The sequence below is a fragment of the Neodiprion virginianus genome, chromosome 4 (genome assembly GCF_021901495.1).
Source record: "Neodiprion virginianus isolate iyNeoVirg1 chromosome 4, iyNeoVirg1.1, whole genome shotgun sequence".
NCBI lineage: Eukaryota > Metazoa > Arthropoda > Insecta > Hymenoptera > Diprionidae > Neodiprion > Neodiprion virginianus.
In genome coordinates, this window is record NC_060880.1 from 22,857,463 (window position 1) to 22,878,867 (window position 21,405).

At 41.8% G+C, this 21,405-nt stretch overlaps 1 protein-coding gene across 3 annotated transcripts in view; it reads right to left on the reverse strand.

Moving 5' to 3' along the window:
• LOC124302586 (homeobox protein dve-1) overlaps positions 1–21,405 on the reverse strand; it is a 78,723-nt gene that overhangs the window by 1,403 nt on the left and 55,915 nt on the right. For all 3 annotated transcript variants that reach the window (XM_046758893.1, XM_046758895.1, XM_046758894.1), the window contains 4 exons: positions 7,720–7,862; positions 7,050–7,352; positions 889–1,422; positions 59–436 (listed from right to left, as the gene is read on the reverse strand). In XM_046758893.1, coding sequence (XP_046614849.1) covers positions 59–436; positions 889–1,422; positions 7,050–7,352; positions 7,720–7,862 — 1,358 coding nt within the window. The remainder of the gene's footprint in view (positions 1–58; positions 437–888; positions 1,423–7,049; positions 7,353–7,719; positions 7,863–21,405) is intronic.

Consider the following 21,405-nt stretch of genomic DNA (forward strand, 5'->3'; position numbering starts at 1 on the left):
AAAAATTCGATGCCAATCAATCCGCCATCGACTCTTTTTCATCGAGAAATCTGTTTACCGCGTGGCTGGGGTGAGTGTTGAGGGTGAACCACCCCTCCAGTCTTGGGACCTCGGTGACGGGATCGATGAAAGTCCTGTTTCGTTTCCTCCTCTCGTCGAGGAGGCTTGCGGGGCACCCGGTGGGACCCCGAGGAGGAAGGTAGTGCATGTACATTATGCTGTGCCCGAACATGGGGCTGGGGACAAGGGGGAAGCCGGAGGGGATGGGGCCCGTCGGGTGAGGCTCCTCGTCTTCGGACCCGGAGGAGGCCCTAGCGTCCTCCTGCTTCACCGAGGACGGCGTCGAAGATGGCGGCTGCTGGTCTTCCGGGCGCGTCGTCAAGGACAAAGGGCCGACCGGAGGGCTGGGTGGCGGGCAAGGCGACGGAGAAGTCGACTGGAACAGCCAAAGGCGAAGGACTCTTCGTAGCGGGTTACTAAACGTCGAGGCATTGTCGTACAAAACAGCTAAGCACACTGAGGGAGGGGATTTGGTGAAGAAACTGACTGAAAAGTTTATCACAATTCCAATTGAAAAGTTTACAACCACACGTGATTTCGCAGCGAGAAGACTCTCAAGAAAAAAAAAAAAAAAAAAAGAACAAGTCGAATTGAGCAAAAGTGGCAAAACGATTCGAAGGCTCAGATTTTTTATGTCCAAGGGCTTCTGCTTGTTAACGAGCAACAGATCGTTACGTTCGAAAACAAAAAATCAAAACGTTTGCTCGGAACTTTTTCCTTCTCGGCAAAGCCGTCTATAACTATGAAGTATAGATGAGAAGGAAAGAGGCGTATAAAATTTGTTCGAAGCATCCTTTCCCTCAGTGTGTTCGTCGCCTAGTGAATTACCTGATGTCTGGAGTCGTCCTCCTCGTCGCTGCAGTCCTCGCTGACCATGCTTGCACCCCTAGGACTGAGTCCCGGTGGACTGTAACCGTTGACGCTCCTGGTTTCGGCCCGTTTCTGAGCAGCCCTGGCGTTCTTGAACCAGTAGACGACGTTGTTGACGTCGAGGAGTTTCCGGCCTCTCCTCGACTCGAGAGAATTAAGCTCAGAGACGTAGTGCTGGATCTGCTGGCGAGAGGGGTGCTGATTCTCGCCGAACCAACGCTGAAGCCGAGGCAATTCAAGCTCGGGGTCAAAGCTCGTTCGCATTCGCGTTTTGTGGGAAAACGGCATCATCGCGGGATGCGGCGGACCGATCGGGCCCCCGGGGCCCAGTGGTCCGACTTCCGGTTGCGGACTCTGGGGGTGGTGGTTACCCGACGGCATCATGGGGTTCAAACCGAGGCCAAGCTGCTGCTGTTGAAGCCAAGACTCGAAGCTCCGCCTCGTTTCTTCGGAAAGATCGTTGCCGCCTCCGCAAAGGGATGAGAGCGTCATCTGTAAGCAAGTAATTTAGGGTAGATTTTTGTTTTTTGAAGGGGGACGGGGGGAGTTTGGTATCAGGGTGGGGGTTAAGAATGTGGAAAGAGCAGAGAATAGAACTGGCCAAATTGGCAAATTTTTAAAGACACATGAATGTAGTTTACAGAATTTTAAAATGCAGGAAGTCGAAGTATGCAAGAGTCAAAACGAACAAAAGGTAAGAACCGAAAGCCAGAACATGGAATCGTCAGAATTTTAGTATATTCTTGTTCATTCTAACGATTTTATATCTTTTGACTTTCCATACTTTGACCTTTGCGCATTTTGGCAAAGTCAATATTTTTACCCTTTTATTATGCGAGCATTCTACTTCCCCCAAATTCCCCCAAAAACTCTTTCAGTTATGGCTTCTATATCTTCCTTAACTATTTTCATTTTTCACAGCATAACCAAAAAAATACAACTTTGGGTACCAAATGAAAATGAGTTTTGTAGCTATCAATATAAAATCTGGTATGTGTCAATATTATTTTTAATTATGGTTACTCATACTATATTTTCTTATAACTGTTGTAATAATTTGACCTTTGAGGAACAATAAATTGATGCTAAGGCCATAATTTACTGAAAAAATGCTGTCAACTGAACAAACAGATGAAATGTTTCATTTGTCAAAACAATTATTATTAAGTAGCTATAATCACACTAAATAGTACAAATAAATTTATTACAAATACTTTCAAAGATATTTGACACGATTGTACAGATGTCACTGCATCTGTAACCTCCCTTAGTAACTGTGACAAATTAAATTTTTCTCAGTGAAGAGCTTGATTTGAATAAATTTAAATTTCTCATGTAAGTATGAATTTTAAGGGAACGGCTAGTCAATTTTTAATATAAATTCGGGAGCCCTTTGTCATTGTGTTGCTTTGATGTAAAAATCGTTGAATTTCGTCGTCGTGACCACGTGACGACGTTTATATCTAGTTCAGTCGGCCGTTCGTCGCTGTAAGATTATGAAGAGTCGAATTGTCGAGTACGAGAGAGAAGACGAAGAAAAAAAAAGGCAAAATTAAAAATATGAAAAAAAAAATGTTTCAAGCCCGAAGAAGAATTTACACGCGTTATCTGTTTGATTTATAAGATAAATATAAGAGCATAGGATCACTCAAGACGCACTTAACGAGGTAATCCTCCGCAGGTTGGTAGCATTCTTCACGCGTGATTTTACAACCCCGTACTTAATCACTCACCACACTGACAGCTACCAGATTTGAGAAATCGTTCCACAAACACGATGCGAAGACGACGACACGCGGTTATTAGACCTACCAACCAGCTTATCTGAGACACTCGTTAAGCCTAGTTTATACCCATTTATTCCGCAGAAATTGTGACGCAAGAATCAGCTGATCCAAAATACAGGACCGTAAATCACTCCCGTTTAAAATCCAGTTTAAACATTTTCAGGGCGTCTGTCAGCCGCTGCCTTCGGGGCATATTAAAAAATTAACAAATTAACGAGCGGGGTTAGCGGAGATATCAACCGTTGAAGGTCGACGAATGAAGGCTGCATGATCCCTTATCTCTTAAGATGACAGAACCGTTAAACACACCCAGCTACCTACAATCTACACGACACGTAACGTATTTGTTAACCCCAGAAGCTCTTGCTAATTAAAATGAGAAGTCCTTCGCTGGGAAAAATTTTATTTTTCGTATATACACATTCTAGAAGAATTTCCAATGGAATGGATTATATCGTTGGATTGACAAGAAAATTTTCATAGAAATAATTTGTTGGTATGACTCGTAATTGTCAAACGCTTTTACTACATGTGCATTATTTAGATAAAATAAGGCCATAACGTCAATTCAGTGACGCGACAACAACAAGTCAGCGCAATTTATTGGCAAAAAAATAAAAATAAAAAATAACGTAACAAGAGAGACCAATAATCAAAGGGAATAGCAACACATGCTGGATTTCTCTAGACTAAATCATTCTGGCCATCTTCGAAAAAAAAAAAAGACTCGTGTTGTGTGCCGAATTTGTCATGCGGCTGTTGTACGCAAATGAATTTACGCTGAAAATACCTCACACTTTGTAAGCAACAACTCGCCGCAAGATTAAATCTTTCCGTTTATCAAACGGTCCTCGCTGCGGTTTTTTAACTCACAGTTTCCGTCCGTCAATCGTACAGACGCAGCCCGCTTTCATGAGGCTCGCCTCTTTATCATCTCACGAAATGTTATTTAATCACTTAACGTCCGGGTCGGTTTGCTACCGAAACGAACTATTATAAGGATCATATCTCATTTTTTCGCCAATTATAATCGCTGAAGCCATCCACCATCGTAACTTGCAAAAATCGCCCAAACGTTCTCCTTCTCATTCCTTTAATTCTCATGCATGAATAAATACTATATTATACACAGGACTAGAAATTATTTTCTGTAGATTAACGTTTGATGAAAATTTTTTGTTGCATATGATATCAAACCGAATAAAATTGTTTTGAAAAATAGACTTTTAGATATAAGTACTTGGTTTGTTTTATGATGGGTTTCAGTGACGCTTGTATAAGTCAATCAGCTTGCAAGCATTTTTAAAGTAAGACGAGAAAAAGGGAATTAATAAATTGTGTTAATATTATATAAAAGCAAAATTCTCTAACTTTAACACGGTTAAAACAATGAATCATTTTGAAGGGTTATTTACTCAAGAAATTTGTAAAGTTAACGTAAGTGAAAATCAACGGAAGTTAAACGACTTAAAAATTTGTTAACATAAGGAGTAATCAGTCTTGTGGGAAATGGTTTCAATTTCTTAAAATTGAATTGATTTCCGTCTTAACGTTTGCTTTCGTTGATTTCCAGTTGACGAAGATATTTACAATGATTTTCAATGATTTCCCAGCACTCTAGGTGATTTTTTATAATTCCATCCAATACGAAAATCACTATAAATCACCAAGAACGTTCAGAAATCGTTCCTAATCCGTGTTGACACTGAAAACCAAATAAAATTGAGAATAATGAATCGAAATAATTAATTTAATTTCCAACTTCGAGTGTTACATCGGCTCATTTTTGGACCTGTATAAATTTCATCAGTTGCAGCTCTAACGTATTTCGGATCTCCGCCATCTCCGTAAAGCCGAATCCCCCCCATCGTCGGTGGTCTTCCAGACGACGTCGAGTTTACCGATGAAATTTAAGCAGAGCGAATTTGTGAGGGGAAAATTGGTAATCATAGACTGCGGTAAGCGGCATTAGGGAGCGCAGGGAGTCGGGGGCCTTTCTACTAGACAGTCTTCAAAGAGGTGCACTTAGATAATGCCCGGCGTAACCCTCCTCCCATGTCGAAGGGACGTTTGATGAAGACTGCGAGTTCGGCTAAGCAGAGGGTAATCCTATCACACCGAGGCTCGACGACGGCCTATAATTCTGGCTATCGGATCTCCCGACGGTTTATAGTTTTCGCCGTTTACCTCATATCCCCGTAACTCGGACTCTTTGGGTATTTTCCAAGCGTGTGCCATTCCACAAACACCCCCAAGGGCCCAAAACCGAGCGTTGAAGAGATATTTCAATTTATCAAATTATGATTAAAGAACGATTATATTCCTAGGCTATTCGAAGATATTTTTTTTACTCCGAAAACAAGAGATTGCACACTGGAATTAAGAACGATAGAAATAAATATCGATTCTTCGTTTCAAAACGTTTGAAAATCTAGCAGATTGAATATTTAATTTTACGACATTGCATTGCGATATTGATTGTGATCGGCAAAATAAAAAACTTGGATTTCGTCGAATTTTTAGCAAACAATCTGCCGAACGAAAATGCTTCACTATCGTACAGTGAAATCCAACGAATCTACTGTAGATTCAACAATTGTAAAACAATTTGAAACGAAGCATCGACATCTAAGCTTCTTCTCAAAATTTCAGTACAATGAATAAATGAATCTTTGTGGTTTGAAGAGTATAATAACTTGAAATATACTCAACTTACGATCCTCTCCTATCTCAGGATAAAATTACTGAAAGGCATCGATTCTCGGCGAAGCAACATCATCAACATAAATAAATAACGGGAGCACGGGTTTCGACTCGGGTATTTATTTAAAGAAAGGACTGGCAAACCGCGACTCAACGTCTCGAAAGATTAACTCGGTGGCCTCCATGCAGGGCAGAAAGGCGGTCCGGGATACCAAGGAGGACTTCTTAATGAGATTAGGCACGCCCGGAGAGCTCGCGAGCCGCGACGACGCACTCCGGTATCTAGATTTACATTTTATACATTTTTAAGTGTATTAAGCCGCCCGCCTTACAACCGTGCTAAACTTTAATCTTCTGCGGGCCCGCGGTCCTCCTTCTTCTCGTCCTCTTAACGAGCTGCTACTGTTTCAATTAATTTCACCCGGTTTACAAATCGTCCGTACGCATCCAGTTCGAGAAAAAACAAGCGTTTAATCCGCCCGACTTTGATGGGACAGCTTAGGTGCTTTACTCGGCTCGGATGCGTTCCGAGCTTGCAGCGAAAACGTTGTTGCATAAAACATACATAATTGCTTCAATTTTACTCGGGAAATGTCGAAGCGATCGTGATCCAAAATCGTGTCGATTAAGACCGAAAACATCGATATTCATTAATTCGTTCCGGGCATAATATCGTGGGATAAAAAATTCATCACACAAACCTAAAAACAAACGATTAATTTAGTGGAATGGAATCGAATCTACTTGAAGCAATAAACATTTACCGAATCCGGATGAATATCCTTTGATTTTAGCGTATATATACTACCGCATAAAATTGACTAAATATTTCATTGACGGCCCATCATGAATTCATTTATTAGATCAATTGGAATTCTCTGTATCGAACGATGGAATTCGCCTTTTGATGGTTACGAGTAAGCATTTTTTTCGTTGAATTAAAATTTTGTTAAAAATAAGTCGCTGCATTGAAACAAATGATTGCAAAGCAATGAATTATTTTCTTCTCAGTGTACAGACCTCGAAACACGGAGATCCTATTCACTAAAGGAAGTCACAAAATCAGTAATTAGTGATGAAATTGCAAAATCAAACGAACTTAAATGACTGAAATATTCTTCAAAATAACGAGAAGTCATTTGAGAAAGCTGAAATCCTTGCAAGTCACGTAAAATCACACGACAGCGTTGATGAAATCTCGTAAAAAGCGTTGCAATCATGAAAATCATTGCAAATCTTTATAAAGAGACCAAATGGTTTTAACTCGTAAAAATTCTATTGAATTCTATCTTATCACGTGTTGTCGTTGATTTCCAATGATTTTTTTTATGATATCCCCCGATTCTATTCGATCCGGAAATCGCTTGAATAGCCCAAAACTCTTGGAAATTATTGGAAATCAAAGGTAACATCGAAAGGCAATGGAAATCACTTTGTACACTGGAAATGAAAGAAGATCACGCGAGGAGATAAAAATCACTAATAATCATTAGAAATCAATGCTAACGAACTGCAATCGTTGTTTCGATTTTGGCGTCGATGACCCTCCACGTAAAACTCAGCTTTTCATCTACGTTGCTGTAACGATAAATATAACCGTCCCAATCACGATTCTTCGAAATTTCTCACCTCGTCCAGGGGGCAGCCGGCGGATATGAGAAGCGCGTGACTGTGAAGCAGTAAAAGCCTCAAGAGCTTGCTCCTGACTTCCGCCGCTGGGCTTGGGGGCGGCGGCCTGGAGCGATAGACTTGTATCCTGAGGGTGGCGACGGTCGTCAATTCGGCGAGGATGTCGCCGACAGTCAGCAGCGGTCCGTCGGCCACCTTTTCCAGGGGCAGTGGCTTCCAGTTCCTTATCACGATGCTCCCGCGGGCACTGGGCGTCAGATCAGCAGGATAACCCAATCTCACCAATGCCACGCCAACCAGATCCTGCGCATTAAAATCGAAACCTGCGCATCAGTCTAAACGGTCTTTCGAGTTCCTTCAAAGATTCTTCGAGGGGTTATACCTGGTCAGGATTTTTCAAAAATCGATTTTCTTCATTTCTTTGATTAAAATATTATGGTAGAAGAATAAAAGCATCTATCTGAAGTAAGATTTCTTTCTACACACTTGCAAAAATGCAGTCTCACAAAAAGCACGTGACAATGTTGCAATATTCGAATCAAATTAAAAAACGCAATAACAGGAAATTGATAACCAAGAAACGGTATCATTTTACAGTGTCCTTAACGTCACAGACGTCACATTGACTCGGTACTGAAGAAAAGATGGGCAAAAATGATATTCTCTTTACCTGAAAAGCTGTTGCCGCTGGAATGATTACGTAAGAGTCTGTCTCCACCTGAGGGCGTCGCCAATTTTCTCTTCCACTGCTGACGCGACTCTCGACGATGCTATGAATGGCTTCTACGACGCAGTGTACCGGAAGACTTTTGCCTGAAAACATAAAACGAAAAACGGATCTGTTATTTTGCGAGTGTTTTGTACAGTCCGAGAAATCACTCGCTTTTTCCAACGAACCATAGAGCTCATAGCCAATGATGGTCAAGTCAAAGACAATCGGTAAACAATAAACACGTGAAACGAACTGATTCGATTCCTTGCTTCCAATCAATTTGACTGTCTTCCAAAGTGAAAAATCAGCCGATAAATGACATGACGCCGTTTGGAATTGACGCGAAGTGATTTATTGTAAGAATTGGTAAGAAACGGTGACGGTCGAAAAAGGCGACTGGCGAATTTATTGAGAAGTGAGGGGGCCACTCGAATCACCCTTCGTCGAAGGAGAACATATTTCTGAGCCGAACGACACACCGGGTGACGGGTGAAGGAGCGAGGTGCGGGGAAATCTAACCCCTTGCTAAGCATATGCAGATCTACTCATCTATCCGCATCCGGAGGAAGAGACAATAGGCGCCACCCGGGGAGCACAATGGTGGCGATCCTTGTTTAACTCCAGCTTAAGTCTTGGCTCTCTCTATCCCTCTCCAGTATTTAATCCCAGACCTCTCCCAAACTGAGGGAATACCAACCCTCCGTAAAGAGCATTTCGAGCCACTTACGTCAAAAGCGTCTTAAAGGTACGCCGATGCGCGCACCTCGTACAATATACGTAACCAGACTGCAAATAAATTGCAATTCTCTCATCCCTCTTCGACATGTCGCTGCGGTGTCCAAAGCCTCGGAATCTTTCAAGTTAGGCTCAATGGAAAATCCACCGTAGATCGTAAGAACGGAATTTACGGAAGACGATTTACGACATTGGAAGACCAGAACGATCATCGGGGTCATCTGAAAGGAACTGATCCCATCTCTTCGCATTGCACCTACAAACTTCTTCTTCTTCTTCTTCCAATGTTCACATGCGTTAAAATCACCGAAAACACAAAGCCGGACACCTTGAGGCTGGTTGAATAACTTAATATAATTGCATTATTTATCCTGAACCACATGAGTGCAGCAATTGAGGGCAACATAGAAAACGGATGCTATTGCTTGATTCAAACGAGATGTCGACTCTGGGATATGGGTGGTTTTCTCGATGTGATTGGATCGATATGGTAACCGTTCGTAAAGTTGCGGTGGCGGATCTTTGGGCGCGTGTCAAAGACGGGTCATCGGTTAATCTCCTTAGAGCGTGGCGAGTCCAGCGAGCGTTGAAACTATACTAAGACTTAACTAAGATGGCCAACAAAGGACGATGCAGGGTAGATCAGAGGAGGAGCCATGATATTAGTTATTAATGCCTTAACTCCATCCAATATGCCGGTCTATGTACTGCATGTAAGACTCACATAGACTGACCGGTGGCTAACTTAATCCAGGGATGTATAGTTTTCATTAAGGGGGCTGCCACTCTTGGGGGCGCCTTTGTGCCGGGATCAGCTGGTCAAGTTCGGCGCTACCTGGGGCAGATTTCTGCGTCACTCCCTTAACGTTACTCTATAATCTTGGTCTATGATTTTAACCGCCGTTGTAGTTGGCTGGTACCAAATATCTTGCAATTAGTTCCAGTCACGGTTGGAAATTATATTGCGCTGATTCGAACCTGAACACCGAAAATAATTTCCAATCGTGACTATTTTCATTTCTTACGACAATCGAAAAATTCAGATCTGGACAATAAATGAAAATATAATTTGTAGCTGTAAACGGACAATCTAGCATATTTTACTATTCTTTTTTTGATTGGGGTAAAATTTGATGTTGGCGAAACAATAATTTGATTTTAAACGGCTTTGTTTGACAGAAAAAAAAAATACAATCAACCAAACAAACAGTTTGAATTTCCCAATTAACTAATAATGTAGTATCGAAGATTATAATCACACTGCAGAGTTATCCTGTCCCATGTTTACTTGTAAAATTTTTGAATCTGTCATCATTCAAAATGATGCTTCCAGCATTCGAAGACCGAAACTGCAAAACGCGGTCAGATTCGTCTAATTGTTTGTGCGATCTCTGACTTTGATCGTAATGTTCAGCAATTATTTTTCATGGTGCAAAATAATACTTTCCTAAACTGAAAAAAAATCGTTGCTGAGAATTTCTAATGTGTCAAGAAATCCAAGATAATTTTCACAATAATATGTACCACTTGGTGTTATAAATAAGCTGCTAAATTTGCATTCCGATAACCGTTATTTAGGTTAGTCAAGATTACGTTTAATCTGATGATGTGCGTTTCTTGACACTCTGATTTATTACACTCGGGTGTTTTTATGCACAGATATGCCTGTTCAAATCTAATTTCGTCATTAAAACAAAGCGCATGTTCGAAAACATGGTAAAGATGAATAAAAAAAAAAGCATAAAACGAAGTATTCAAGGGGTTAACTTGTCTTTCGTAGTAGTTTCAGGAAATTAGTTACATAATATCAGAATAAAGTATTCTTTGTCAAAACAAACACAGCGGGTGTTAGTTAACTTTGCGATTATAATATTGTTTAATTTTTTTAATTTTCGCATTTTCGACGCCAACAGAGATATTAATCAACTGTCTTGAGCTGTGTTAGCATTCGGACTAATTATTACGGGTATAATTGTAAAAGAAATGGAGACTTCTTTTCTTTTGTTCGGTACTACGCAGCAGCGAATCTTGACATTTCGACGACGACGACGAAGTCAGGCTCTCGAAGGTCCAGAAGTGGTTGGTTGGGATTTCATAATTAATGCTTTTTTTTACTTCATGTTGTTCTCTCCTTTTTGCTGTTTTTTTTTCGCTCCTTTTTTTTTTTCTTTTTTTTCGTTACAGCGATAAGTCACGCGGAACGCAAGGCGCAGCCTCTGTTTTTCTCAACAGCGAGTCGCTTTATTATCGTGCTGAACCGGATGAAAAAGTTGGCACCGATAGCGAATTTGACTTCTTGGACGGGAATTCACACCCCTGATCGCGCAACGGATACGTCGAGGAAGAAGAGAGCAGGAGAGAGAGAGAGAGAGAGAGATAGAGAGGGAAAGAGAGACGACGACAGTTCGCCCACCGGGGCAATTTAATCTTTAACCATAACTGCAAAGACATTTCTCATTTCTGGTCCAGGCGGCCGTATCGCTCTTTCACATCTCGCGGCGTCGTCTCTCTCTCTCTCTCTCTCTCTCTCTCTCTCTCTTTCTCTTTCGTATCTCTCGCCGAATTTTCCGTACGACGGAAGCGTCCCGAGCGCTTCTTTGACAGTCGTCGTCCGAAGATAAACTCCCCTGTTGTCAAAAGACAACCCCTGCCAAACAAGATAGCAACGAATTTTTTGACGCGCTTTTCTCCCTCTCTTTTCCCGCTCCTTTCTCTCCTCGGGTTGATTACTTTCCTCCGCGCGTCGAACCTTCTGAAAAATTCTCCGCTTGTGCGATATAGGAATATTTCTTGAAGACTCTGCAGCGTGCGAAAAGCAGCGCTTTCGCTTCCCCTCACCCACCCTCTTTCTCGCGGAGCTAATCGGGCGGGTGTGAATTCTTGCACAATTAGCAAACAACCCGGAAACCTGCGGCCAACTAGATGCATACGGCCTGATAAAAAGTTGGGACATATTTTTCGGGGCGTCAAAAGCCGGCCCTCTTATCTCATCCTCAATTCATATTTTATTCCTTCTTAAAATTTCTTGCAATCTGTACCTACGCGCAAAAATGAGGGACCATTTACTCAAGGTACCAAGTTATAAATCGAACAGTTGGGAATCGGGTTGTAAGTCAAAGGAACTTGCGTGACTGGAATATTCTTTGACACAACGAGTAATCAATCGAGATAACTATATAAGATCGCTTGAAATCACGTGATAGCGGTGAAAAAATCGTTGCAAGCCTTCCGATAGACCGCGAATGTAAATTCTTATCACGTGCTTTCGTTGATTTCTAATTCGCCAAGCGATTTGCATAGATTACCAGTGATTCTATCCAACCTATAGATCACTGAAAATCGTCCAAAATTCTCGATAATCATTGAAGATCAAGGGGAAAATTTGGAATCAATGAAAACCACGTGATAAAGAACAAAAAATATCGATAGGAATAACTCGAAATCAACGCCAACGAATAGAGACGATTCGTTTGATTTCCAAGCGAATGGCTTTTCGCCTCCAACTCGAAAGTTACCTGCAGCTTTTTACTTTCGCCACGCGTCTCTCAAGATCCAGATTTGGACTCTTGTTGGCCGCCGTGCGTTCGTGTGAGGCATCGATGTAAAACGACCGAAGGACAAGTTGAATATAAGACAAGTAGGCGCGAGGGATTTTAGCCGTAAGGTTTCTTCTTCTTAGTAATCCCGTAATCCAAGCCTACTTTGCCTAGCGTGTCTCTCTTAAGGTTGTGTATCACTCTTCGCGTCGTGAATTATCGTGAATACGTCGTGGCCACTGATACTTCCAAGTTCCCCCGATGTATGTGTGGCTGCCATTTTGCGCCTTCGGGAACTTCCGGGCCACGCGAATTGCTGGCAAAGATCGATTAACGATTGTTTCGTAAATTTCTCAATCGTGGAAATTATTCTTCTGCATCTTCTTCAAAATCATAGCAAGTGGATCAAAAAATTGACCTTCGGACTAGGTCGTGAATAATTTTTACTAAATAACGTCATTTTTGGTTCGAGTTACTGTGAAAATTGTACATTTTTTATTTTTTTTTAGCAATTGTTTCCGCGGACAAGTTGATTCAAAGGCAGATGAGATAAAATTCATGGCAATCAAAATTTAACATTTTTTGATTCTCCTACGGGTTTTCGAGAACTGAATTTTCATTTTTATCACTGAATAATTTAAAATCTGAAATGTGGCGTACGAAAACATAACGGATTAAAGAATGTTTCAGGATTTTGCAAGGATTCAAAAAGTAGTTTAACAAAACGTTTGTCATAACAAAACCACCAAAGTTACTCACGCCAAAGCTATTGTCAAAATCTTCATATACTTGATGGGTAAAAATTTTTCGCACATTTTCCCCACATTTATCGGAATTTAAATTACTTTACCTGCACGTGCGAAATTACAACAGAACCTATAGTATCGTAATTTCGTACAATATTATAACATTTTCAAGATTGTAGATCGTAGGAGTCGCAAAACAGATCAAATCCCTTCACATAGAAAGCGCTGCCCTTTACGCATTTAGAAATCCTGAGTACATCGCAGTTCAAGAAGATAAAAAATCCTAAATGCGCCGGCGGCAGAGAAATAAGCCTAGCCTAATTATCGAGGCTCCTCCACAATTCCCGACAATTTTATCGAGTGTGGGGGAAATAAAAACAAAGAGTAAAAAAAATAATATATTTCGGAATCTCGAAACGCAACCGCAACGCGAACGTTCGCCGCCCACTTTGACGGAGCAGATCTCGATTAAGCGAGTAGGAAAGTGTGGGTGTTTAGTATCTGAGGCTGATCCGGCGGATGTAGCTGGCCTTTATGTACCGAAGATAAGGTTTCAACTCTTTCGAACTCTTTATCTCCACCCTCCGCCTTCCTTTCCGTTCCCTTCCGTTCCCCCGTGTCCGCTATACGCGTTATACGCCCGGGTCCAGCGACGTGCTGCTGTTGGCGCTGCTTTCCTCTCATTAGCAAGCCTTAGATATCTCGCCTTCTGGAATTACGATATTTACACTGAACGGACTACAGGCGAGTAACTTTCCGTGTAATGGACGAGATTGAAGTCGGCAGCGTTAACCTGACGAAATATTGAAACAAAGATTTAGAAGATACTTTGAAGGACCGAGGTTAGTTTACGAAATGAAACTGAATTAAGGCCGTTCACTTGGAAATCGAATAAGCGATTCCAATTCGTTGACATTGATTTCGAGTGACGACGAGTGATATTCGTTGATTTTCATTCCACCCCTGATTTCCTATGATTTTCTGGCGTTCTGGACGATCTGCAGTGATTTCCGGATCATATATAAAACATGTCAGTTTGGAAATAACCTGGGATGGTAAAAAATCATTAGCAATCGGTGGAAATCAACGAAAGATGCACATGATGAGATAGAAATCAACGGAACGTCATCGAAACGAAGGCCTGCACCGATTGTCATCATTTCCAACGTGTTCGTGTGATTTTAATTGATTCACATTAATTTCACATGATTACCGTTATCTCAGTTATTTATTTCAAAGAATATTTCAGCCATCAAAGTTTCTCAGACGTTAATTTTCCGACTTCCTTGTAACTCTCGAGCGAATATCCTCTCGGATAAAAACAAGATAACAAGACAGGAACAAATATTTGAACAATGAGGATTGATTTCGACCGTATATGCAACGACGATATTTTCTGTAAATCAGCGACACGTGAGCTTTATTGCAGAGAATTTAGGAAAGCGGAGAAATAAGAAGGAGGAGGGAATCGCTAAGAGACTTATATTAAGTTTTGCTGACAGGATTTTGCACCAGTCTTCGAGTCCCGGCGGCCTTATGCCGCGTGATTCTGAATCGATAGATTGTGACAGCCCCTCCGGTGTGTATCTTGCAGTGTTTTACGTAAATATACCAGACAATCCGAAGGATGGCGTGATCTGGTGCGAAGACTCCGCGGCTGCCCGGCTAACGCTGGGATTTGGAAGGTTTCGTCGCGTGGCTGGTGATCTTGTAAGCTAGAAAGGTTATCTCATTATCCTATCTGTGCTTTCGCCTACTTATACGGCCACGCCGGCGGAAAGCTCGGACTGCACGCAAGCCTCATGCGCCCTCCACCCCCCTTACACCACTCCCACCCCCGCAAAAGAACGACGCGCGAGAAATATCAATTGTACGATTTGCCCAGGTTTTCAAGGAATATGCGACCCAGGATTTCATTCAAATCGATCGAGCTTTGATTTCGTTCTCTTGTAATCGCGTCTTGAGAAAAGATGACGTAGAAAATTGCCAGAAACTGTCGAAAATCAGGGCATAAGAATTTTGCTGGATTTTAATGAGCCTCGGTAGGATGAAAAACGTCTTCGAATGACTTTAACAAAAGACTTGAACTTGATTTTATAGGTGACTTCAAAATTTACCCGTCAAGTTAACACTTTGCCCAACTTTGTTAAGAAGGCATACATTTTCGATGATAAAACCTGTAAAAGTTAAACCTATCTTTTGTACATAAGATTTTATTAACGATTAAAAAAATACATCGTTCTGTATTGGAACTGGTTAAACTGCAGTTTCAGTCGTTTTACCGTTTTCGATCGCTCATACATTTGAATCCAGAAAGTTATCTCACCTTTTTATACTTAGGTTAACCAATTTGAACATATTGACTTGAACTAACGAATGCCAAATTTGGAATGAACGATTTTTAACAGTACAAGTGTCAAATAATTAACGCTTGTAAGAATTTCATTTGTCGTAGTTACCGAAAAAAATGTAATAAAGTGTAATGATACGACAACGGTTCGAATATCGTTGGACTTGAAAGTAGTTTTGGAACAAAATTGATAATCTGATATGATTAAGGTTGAAATCTTTCAAGAATATTACAGTACAGCAAACGAAGCTAAAAAATGTCTCTCTGCGCAGGCTGATTCTCGAACATGTCGCGCGAGTCGTACGAAAAAAGCGTAGAAAGGCGTGGAAATTTGTACCGTACAAAGCACCCACGTGCGTATTCCAACGTGGAGGAATTTACAAAGGTGAATGCATAGGAAGCATAATGTGCGGTAAGGTTCGTAAGGTATGAGGAAGAGTTAAAACTTAGGCTAAGACGCTTAGGGAGCGAGCCCTTATACAAGTCGGAGAATAAGACAGGGATGCTGGAAGTAAGGAGTGTGGAAACACGCGGCTTTATGAACCGGTAAATGTAGGAACCGGCCTCTCCTCGGTGCGCATCGCTACTTCCCGCGATCCGCGTATAGCCGCCGTTCTCTCTTCCTCCTTCCGGCCCTCCGGCTTTCCATCCCTCATCGTCCACCGCGGCGAACACCCTAGAGGAAGAGCTATGTGTGGAAGATTAAAATTACTTTGCCAAACTATGGGGGAATGTCTCGTAAATTTCTTGGCTAAGGAGCTTATTTTGGATTTTCGGTAACGAGTTGTTCTAAGCGCTAACTCATCGAAAGGCGGTTTAGGCTCTGTCAGTTTTGGCTCGAGTGCACCACCGCCTACCGATTGTATCCAACTACTTTGTACAACCGCGTTACCGCCTTTTTACCTATCATCGCCTTCGGCGAAAGTAGCTTTTTCTCGTTTCAACACTTGGATGAATAAATTTGAAACTTACAGGATTTTACAATCAAATGATGGCCGTGAGAAATTGTCATGTTCGGTTTACTTTGAACTTTCGGTTTTACCGGAAATAAATCGGCTTGTTACGCATCTTTTGGGTATTGTTTTCAAATTAAATGGAAAATAAAAGAAACAAGGAAATTCTTCACCATCGTTAGAACTTCGTTTTTCATTTCAGAGAAGAATTTTAAACTTGAAGTCACTTTCAAGATGATTTGCAACACGTTCAGGTGACCTGCGAGGATTTTTGGAATTTCTGATGTGATACATGTATCCGGAAAAACGTATTGCATATGTTCAAAAATTCTTGATAAACCACCAATTCGATCGGTCGAATAATAATTTAATGAAAAACGTAAGGCTGAACGTGAATATTCGTTACGGAAAGGTTTCGGACTTTTATCATATTCAACTTGAACACGCCGCACATTGATTTTCGAGTTCATTACAGTGTTTGGTTGAAAAAAAGATTGGAAAAATACTAATTCAATCACTGATAACATTACTTACTCCATATCCATGACTCAATTTCACTGATATCATATTTAATCACGCGTGCGATGGTCTCAAAGAAGCCAAAAATTGGGAACAATTGGAAATCAAATTGTAAATCAAAGGAACTTGAATGACTTGACTATTTTTGAAGTAACGAGGAATCGATCAAGGTAACCGAAATCACTGGAAATCATAGAAATCGATACAAGTCTTGGGATAAATTTCCGACTGGCCAAAGTAAAGACAGACGTCATACCGAATGGTCAAAACTCCGAACGTTATCAACCTTCACAATATATGCGGTGAGCACTTCATGGCAAGTTGAAAGTTGATAACATTCGGAATTTCGTCATTTGGAATTTCAACCATTCGGTGCTGGCAGATTTCGAGATTTACAGGATGTGCGATAAATCGATTAATCGAAGTTGCCTCGTAACAATTCCGCTTGTCAATGGTTATATGAATCAAAGCCGTCGATTGATCGAAAAAAGATTACCTAATCGAATAATCGCACGGCACCCATAGAACGTAGACCGTATGAGCAAGAGAGGATAACAGATCGAAAACAGCACAACAAGTACACCTCGTAAGCCTTTCGATCTTGAAATGTCGCCGTAGAGACGCAAGACGCGAACCATTGGGATATACTCGAATGAGGGATAGAGGGGATAGGTATAATCCTCAGAAGGAAGATGGCTGATCCTTCCGGCGACCAGAGTTCTGTAGGATGACGTAGTAATCCTGAGGAAGGGAGCCGCAGCCTCAGCCTCAGCCTCAGTCTTGCGGCCTAAGCCGTTTGGGTTTGCATATACACCAAATCCCCGGTTTTAGCGGCGCTGACCCCTAGCCGTCTAGGGATACGTTGGGCTTAGATGCTGCACCAGTTCCTCCTTCAGCATCCCGCCTGCTCGCTGCCGGCTCTCGACGACTTTCTCAGCCTTGTCCGCTCGCTCTCTCGGGCATAAACCTCTGCGTCATAGTCGCGGGGAAATCCGAAGACCTTGCTGCATGCGCGAATTTGTACCTCGTCTTCGACGCAAGACGTCGGATACTCGTGAGGAATGAGAGAAACTTTTCTCCCCGATACTCGCAGTCTTTTTCAGGATTTCGTGCCAAGTCAAACCTATCGATCATTGCTCGACACATTTTCAGAACCACCTAGAATGCTTCGAAAATCGTACCACGATTTTAATCCTCGTGACGAAGTCGTGCACAGAGAATTCTGAGTCTTTGAAAGCACGTGATCTTTTCTCGCTCCCCGAAGAATCTTCTTCGGTTAATTGAAGCAGTTATTGCGCATTGCCGCAAAGTGAAAACTTTGCGAAAAAAAAAAAAAATAAATAGTATAATAAACAATCCGATCAAGTCGCATCTCGAACGATAAAGTGGAGACTTTGCAAGGATCCGGAGTTCCTAATCGCGAATGATATCCAGGGTATCGTGCAGCCGACGAACCGAAAGGGACGACACGTAATATCGAGTGGCCAAATGAGGCGAATCGACTTTTCGAGGGTTTGAGACGACCTTGAGATTTAGCCGGCCATCGGCAAGCCGAGTCTCCTTTCAGCTGCCGGGCGAAGCTCTCTATACGTACGACGCTTAGCAGGACTTTCCGTCATTTTTACAACGTCGGCATTTTAGTAACAGCGTTAAAGCACGTAATCTTCAGGGGCCGCCGAGGAAAGGGAAAAGGAGTAGGGGGAGGGTTAAAGGGCTCCTTAGCGGAGATCTTAGGCAAATCCAGCGTGAAATCGCATCAGGGGCACAGCATCCCCTTACCAAAACCACCACTTACTCCTACCACCCTTGCCTTTCGCTCTCCTCCTCCACCTCATCCTTTTCCTCCATCTTATACCCTCACCGCAACTCGTTTTACCCTCCGTTAATAGAAAAAACTAGCATCATTTTCGCCGCGCGAATAGCGACGGGAGGAATTTGCATCGACGAATTGCCGCGCACTGTATTTATAGGAATGGACAATATATTAAATAGCAACGGGATGGTTGGAAAATTATCAATTTCAAATTCTCTCTCTATTCCGTCACGTCATTTCCAAATTCCGCCGTTTCAGAAATGTATAAATAATTGACAGGATGAAACGAGGTTGAAAAAACTGGATTTGGTCGGTCGTTACGTAAAAACTGTACATTCTTCGACCGATTAACGATACATTTCACCTCTAATCCAGTTTTCAAATATATTCCCTGACTTTTCTCTTACGAAAGTTACACCTCCACGGATTTCCTAGTGATATTTTTACACATCCGTATAAGACAATTAGGCTTGCAGTCTTGTACTTTTTACGTGATCCTCGAGCGTGCAAAAAATCTTTATAGCCACTCGCGTGTTGAGGGAATGAAAAGACTGTCCTAGGGTCAGCCGAAGGCTTACGCCCTAACAAGATTAGCTTAATACTTAAGACGGCATACTCTGGGATTACGTCTTATGTATTCAGCATTAGTCGATATAGACCGCGTATACGTATATATATACCTGTGTTCTAGGAACATCTACCGGTAAACTTACAGTCCCTACACCTTATACTTGGATACAGTGAATTTTCCATGAGCTGCGTGGGAGTATCGTATTCTTTCCGCTACTCGACGATTATTTGTGACTCGACAATAATTTCCGATTCAACAATCGATGAAGGAATGCGTATTACGATGATAAAAAAAATTCAAGATTAGCCGCTTTTACGTTACAGTCCTACGTTTTTACGAACATTTTTATGAATCGTTTGAGCGGTTTCTCTTTGCAGAGGAAAATTCCGTGTAGAAAAGTAAAAGAATTAGAAGTGTCTTTTCATTGAGAGTGTGTGATTGAAGTGATCAAAAGTCGCAAGAGATACGCGTAAGATTTGTGACCGAAATGAAACAGTGAGTATAAAGTGAGGCGGAGTGAGAGACACGAAGCCGAAACTCGTCTCAGCGCGTGTTAATGTGTAACGTCATAATACAAGAAATACAATAATTACAAGTGCAGAGAGCGAAGGGAGTCTTATCACCCAGAGCTGCTCCGAAGAGTATAAAGATACAACAGCTTTACAGTTTTAATGTCTTTTGTCGCGGTTTGATTAAGAGTCGTTTCTCCCGGTCTCTCTTCCTCGACCCGTTCTCTCGCTCTCTCCTTCTCTCTTTCACCATCTCGCTCTAGCCGCGGAACATCAGAACGACCACGAGATACTGCGCTTTGAGTAATTGTCGGCTTACGCCTGTCAGATTGTCAGAAGCTAGTCGGGCGCGAGTGCCTGACTGCCTGCCTACTCCGGAGCTTCATGGACCAAAAATCGAGATAACGTCTGTTCGATAAGCGAAACAGATAATGGACTATTTAGCCCGAGCTCTTGGAAAACTGACACGCTGACGCGCGAAGGAAACCCTCCTTGCACGCTGTACGCTCTTCTTTCTCTTTATTACAGGTTTTATCTTGATCGCCTTCCGGCCATCTACGGCCTTGGACAAGGGCACTCAAAAATCACTACTCGATTAATTATCGTTACCCTCTAGTTGCCGCGGTGGTAAAGGGGTGAAAGAATCCATGCATCCTTTCGCCGAATAAGCGAAGAAGACTCTCGTTCTGTAGCGTTTCAGGATACACGCCGTAATTCGAGTACAAAATTCGAGTCCCGTCATTTTTAACGCAAGAATCACAAACGCGACTTCGTTTTTCTGGAAAATTCAATTACCGGGTCAGCGATCATCTTATAATGTCAAGTTCCACGGTGTTTCCATTCAACTATAATAAGATTTCGACAGTTTTTGTGGTTGGAATGTTGGTATCTTTGGAAACCCCGATCTCGTTCTTAATTTATTCGAAGGGAAAATGAGAACAATAAACTTATACTAAACACAAGTTTCTGCTCCTCCGGTTTACGTTGCAGCTGCATGTGCGATTGTAGCCGTGAATCTTCGTTGTGTCGAGTTTAAATAATAGGTAGTTGCAGTTAACACAAGGAAGTTATCGCCGTAAGGAAACTCCCGAAGAATCGGAGCGGTAACGAAGAAAATCCTATTCAAAATATCTACCTATCCTTTGTAAAAAGTAAAGTGAGGAGAGTTAGCATGCCAAATTACCAGCCCACGTATACCTTGCATAAAGACGAGCTTACGGCTGTCTTTATATATTCATTTAAGAGCCTTAGAACATTAAGCCACCGACCGAGCATTATGTATGCACAATAGAGGACTCTGACGGGGCTTCCTTCATTACCTCGTTAATAATTAAAAATCAAGACGTATTTAAGTAGGAATCTCTCCCGAGGTCATCATTATACGAAGCCCCAACATTGCAGCGATGCTGAATCACAAGCAATTCTTCATCACTCGCCGCACTCCCATCTCAAAGTAACCTAAGCTTTCTGTGAGAATTACAACCTGTCTGAGGCTGCAGTCGTGAAATTAAAGTCTTGAACTCGGCGAGTACGTATTACTCAGATATTACGCTAAAAAGGATTTTTCTGTCCGTTTCAATACATATAAACTTTAACCTGCACTTTGAAAATCTCCGAAATGCATCGATCCGTTAATTCATCCGAGCGATTGTATGTTTCATTATTTTGAATGAATCCGATTCGTGAGTCTTAAAATGGGACAAATTAATCGATTTCAAACAGATGATATACGGACCAGGGTTAAGTTCCGAACGATTTCTAGGGTTTTTAGTTACTGATGTAGGGGAATTGCAATAGCGACGAACTAATAATCCATACTTTCAGTTCGCATATTAATGCAATTTGCAAGTACAACCATGAAATAGAGCGTTACACAGTGCCCGGATTGTATTTTCCAGTCACGGTACGAACG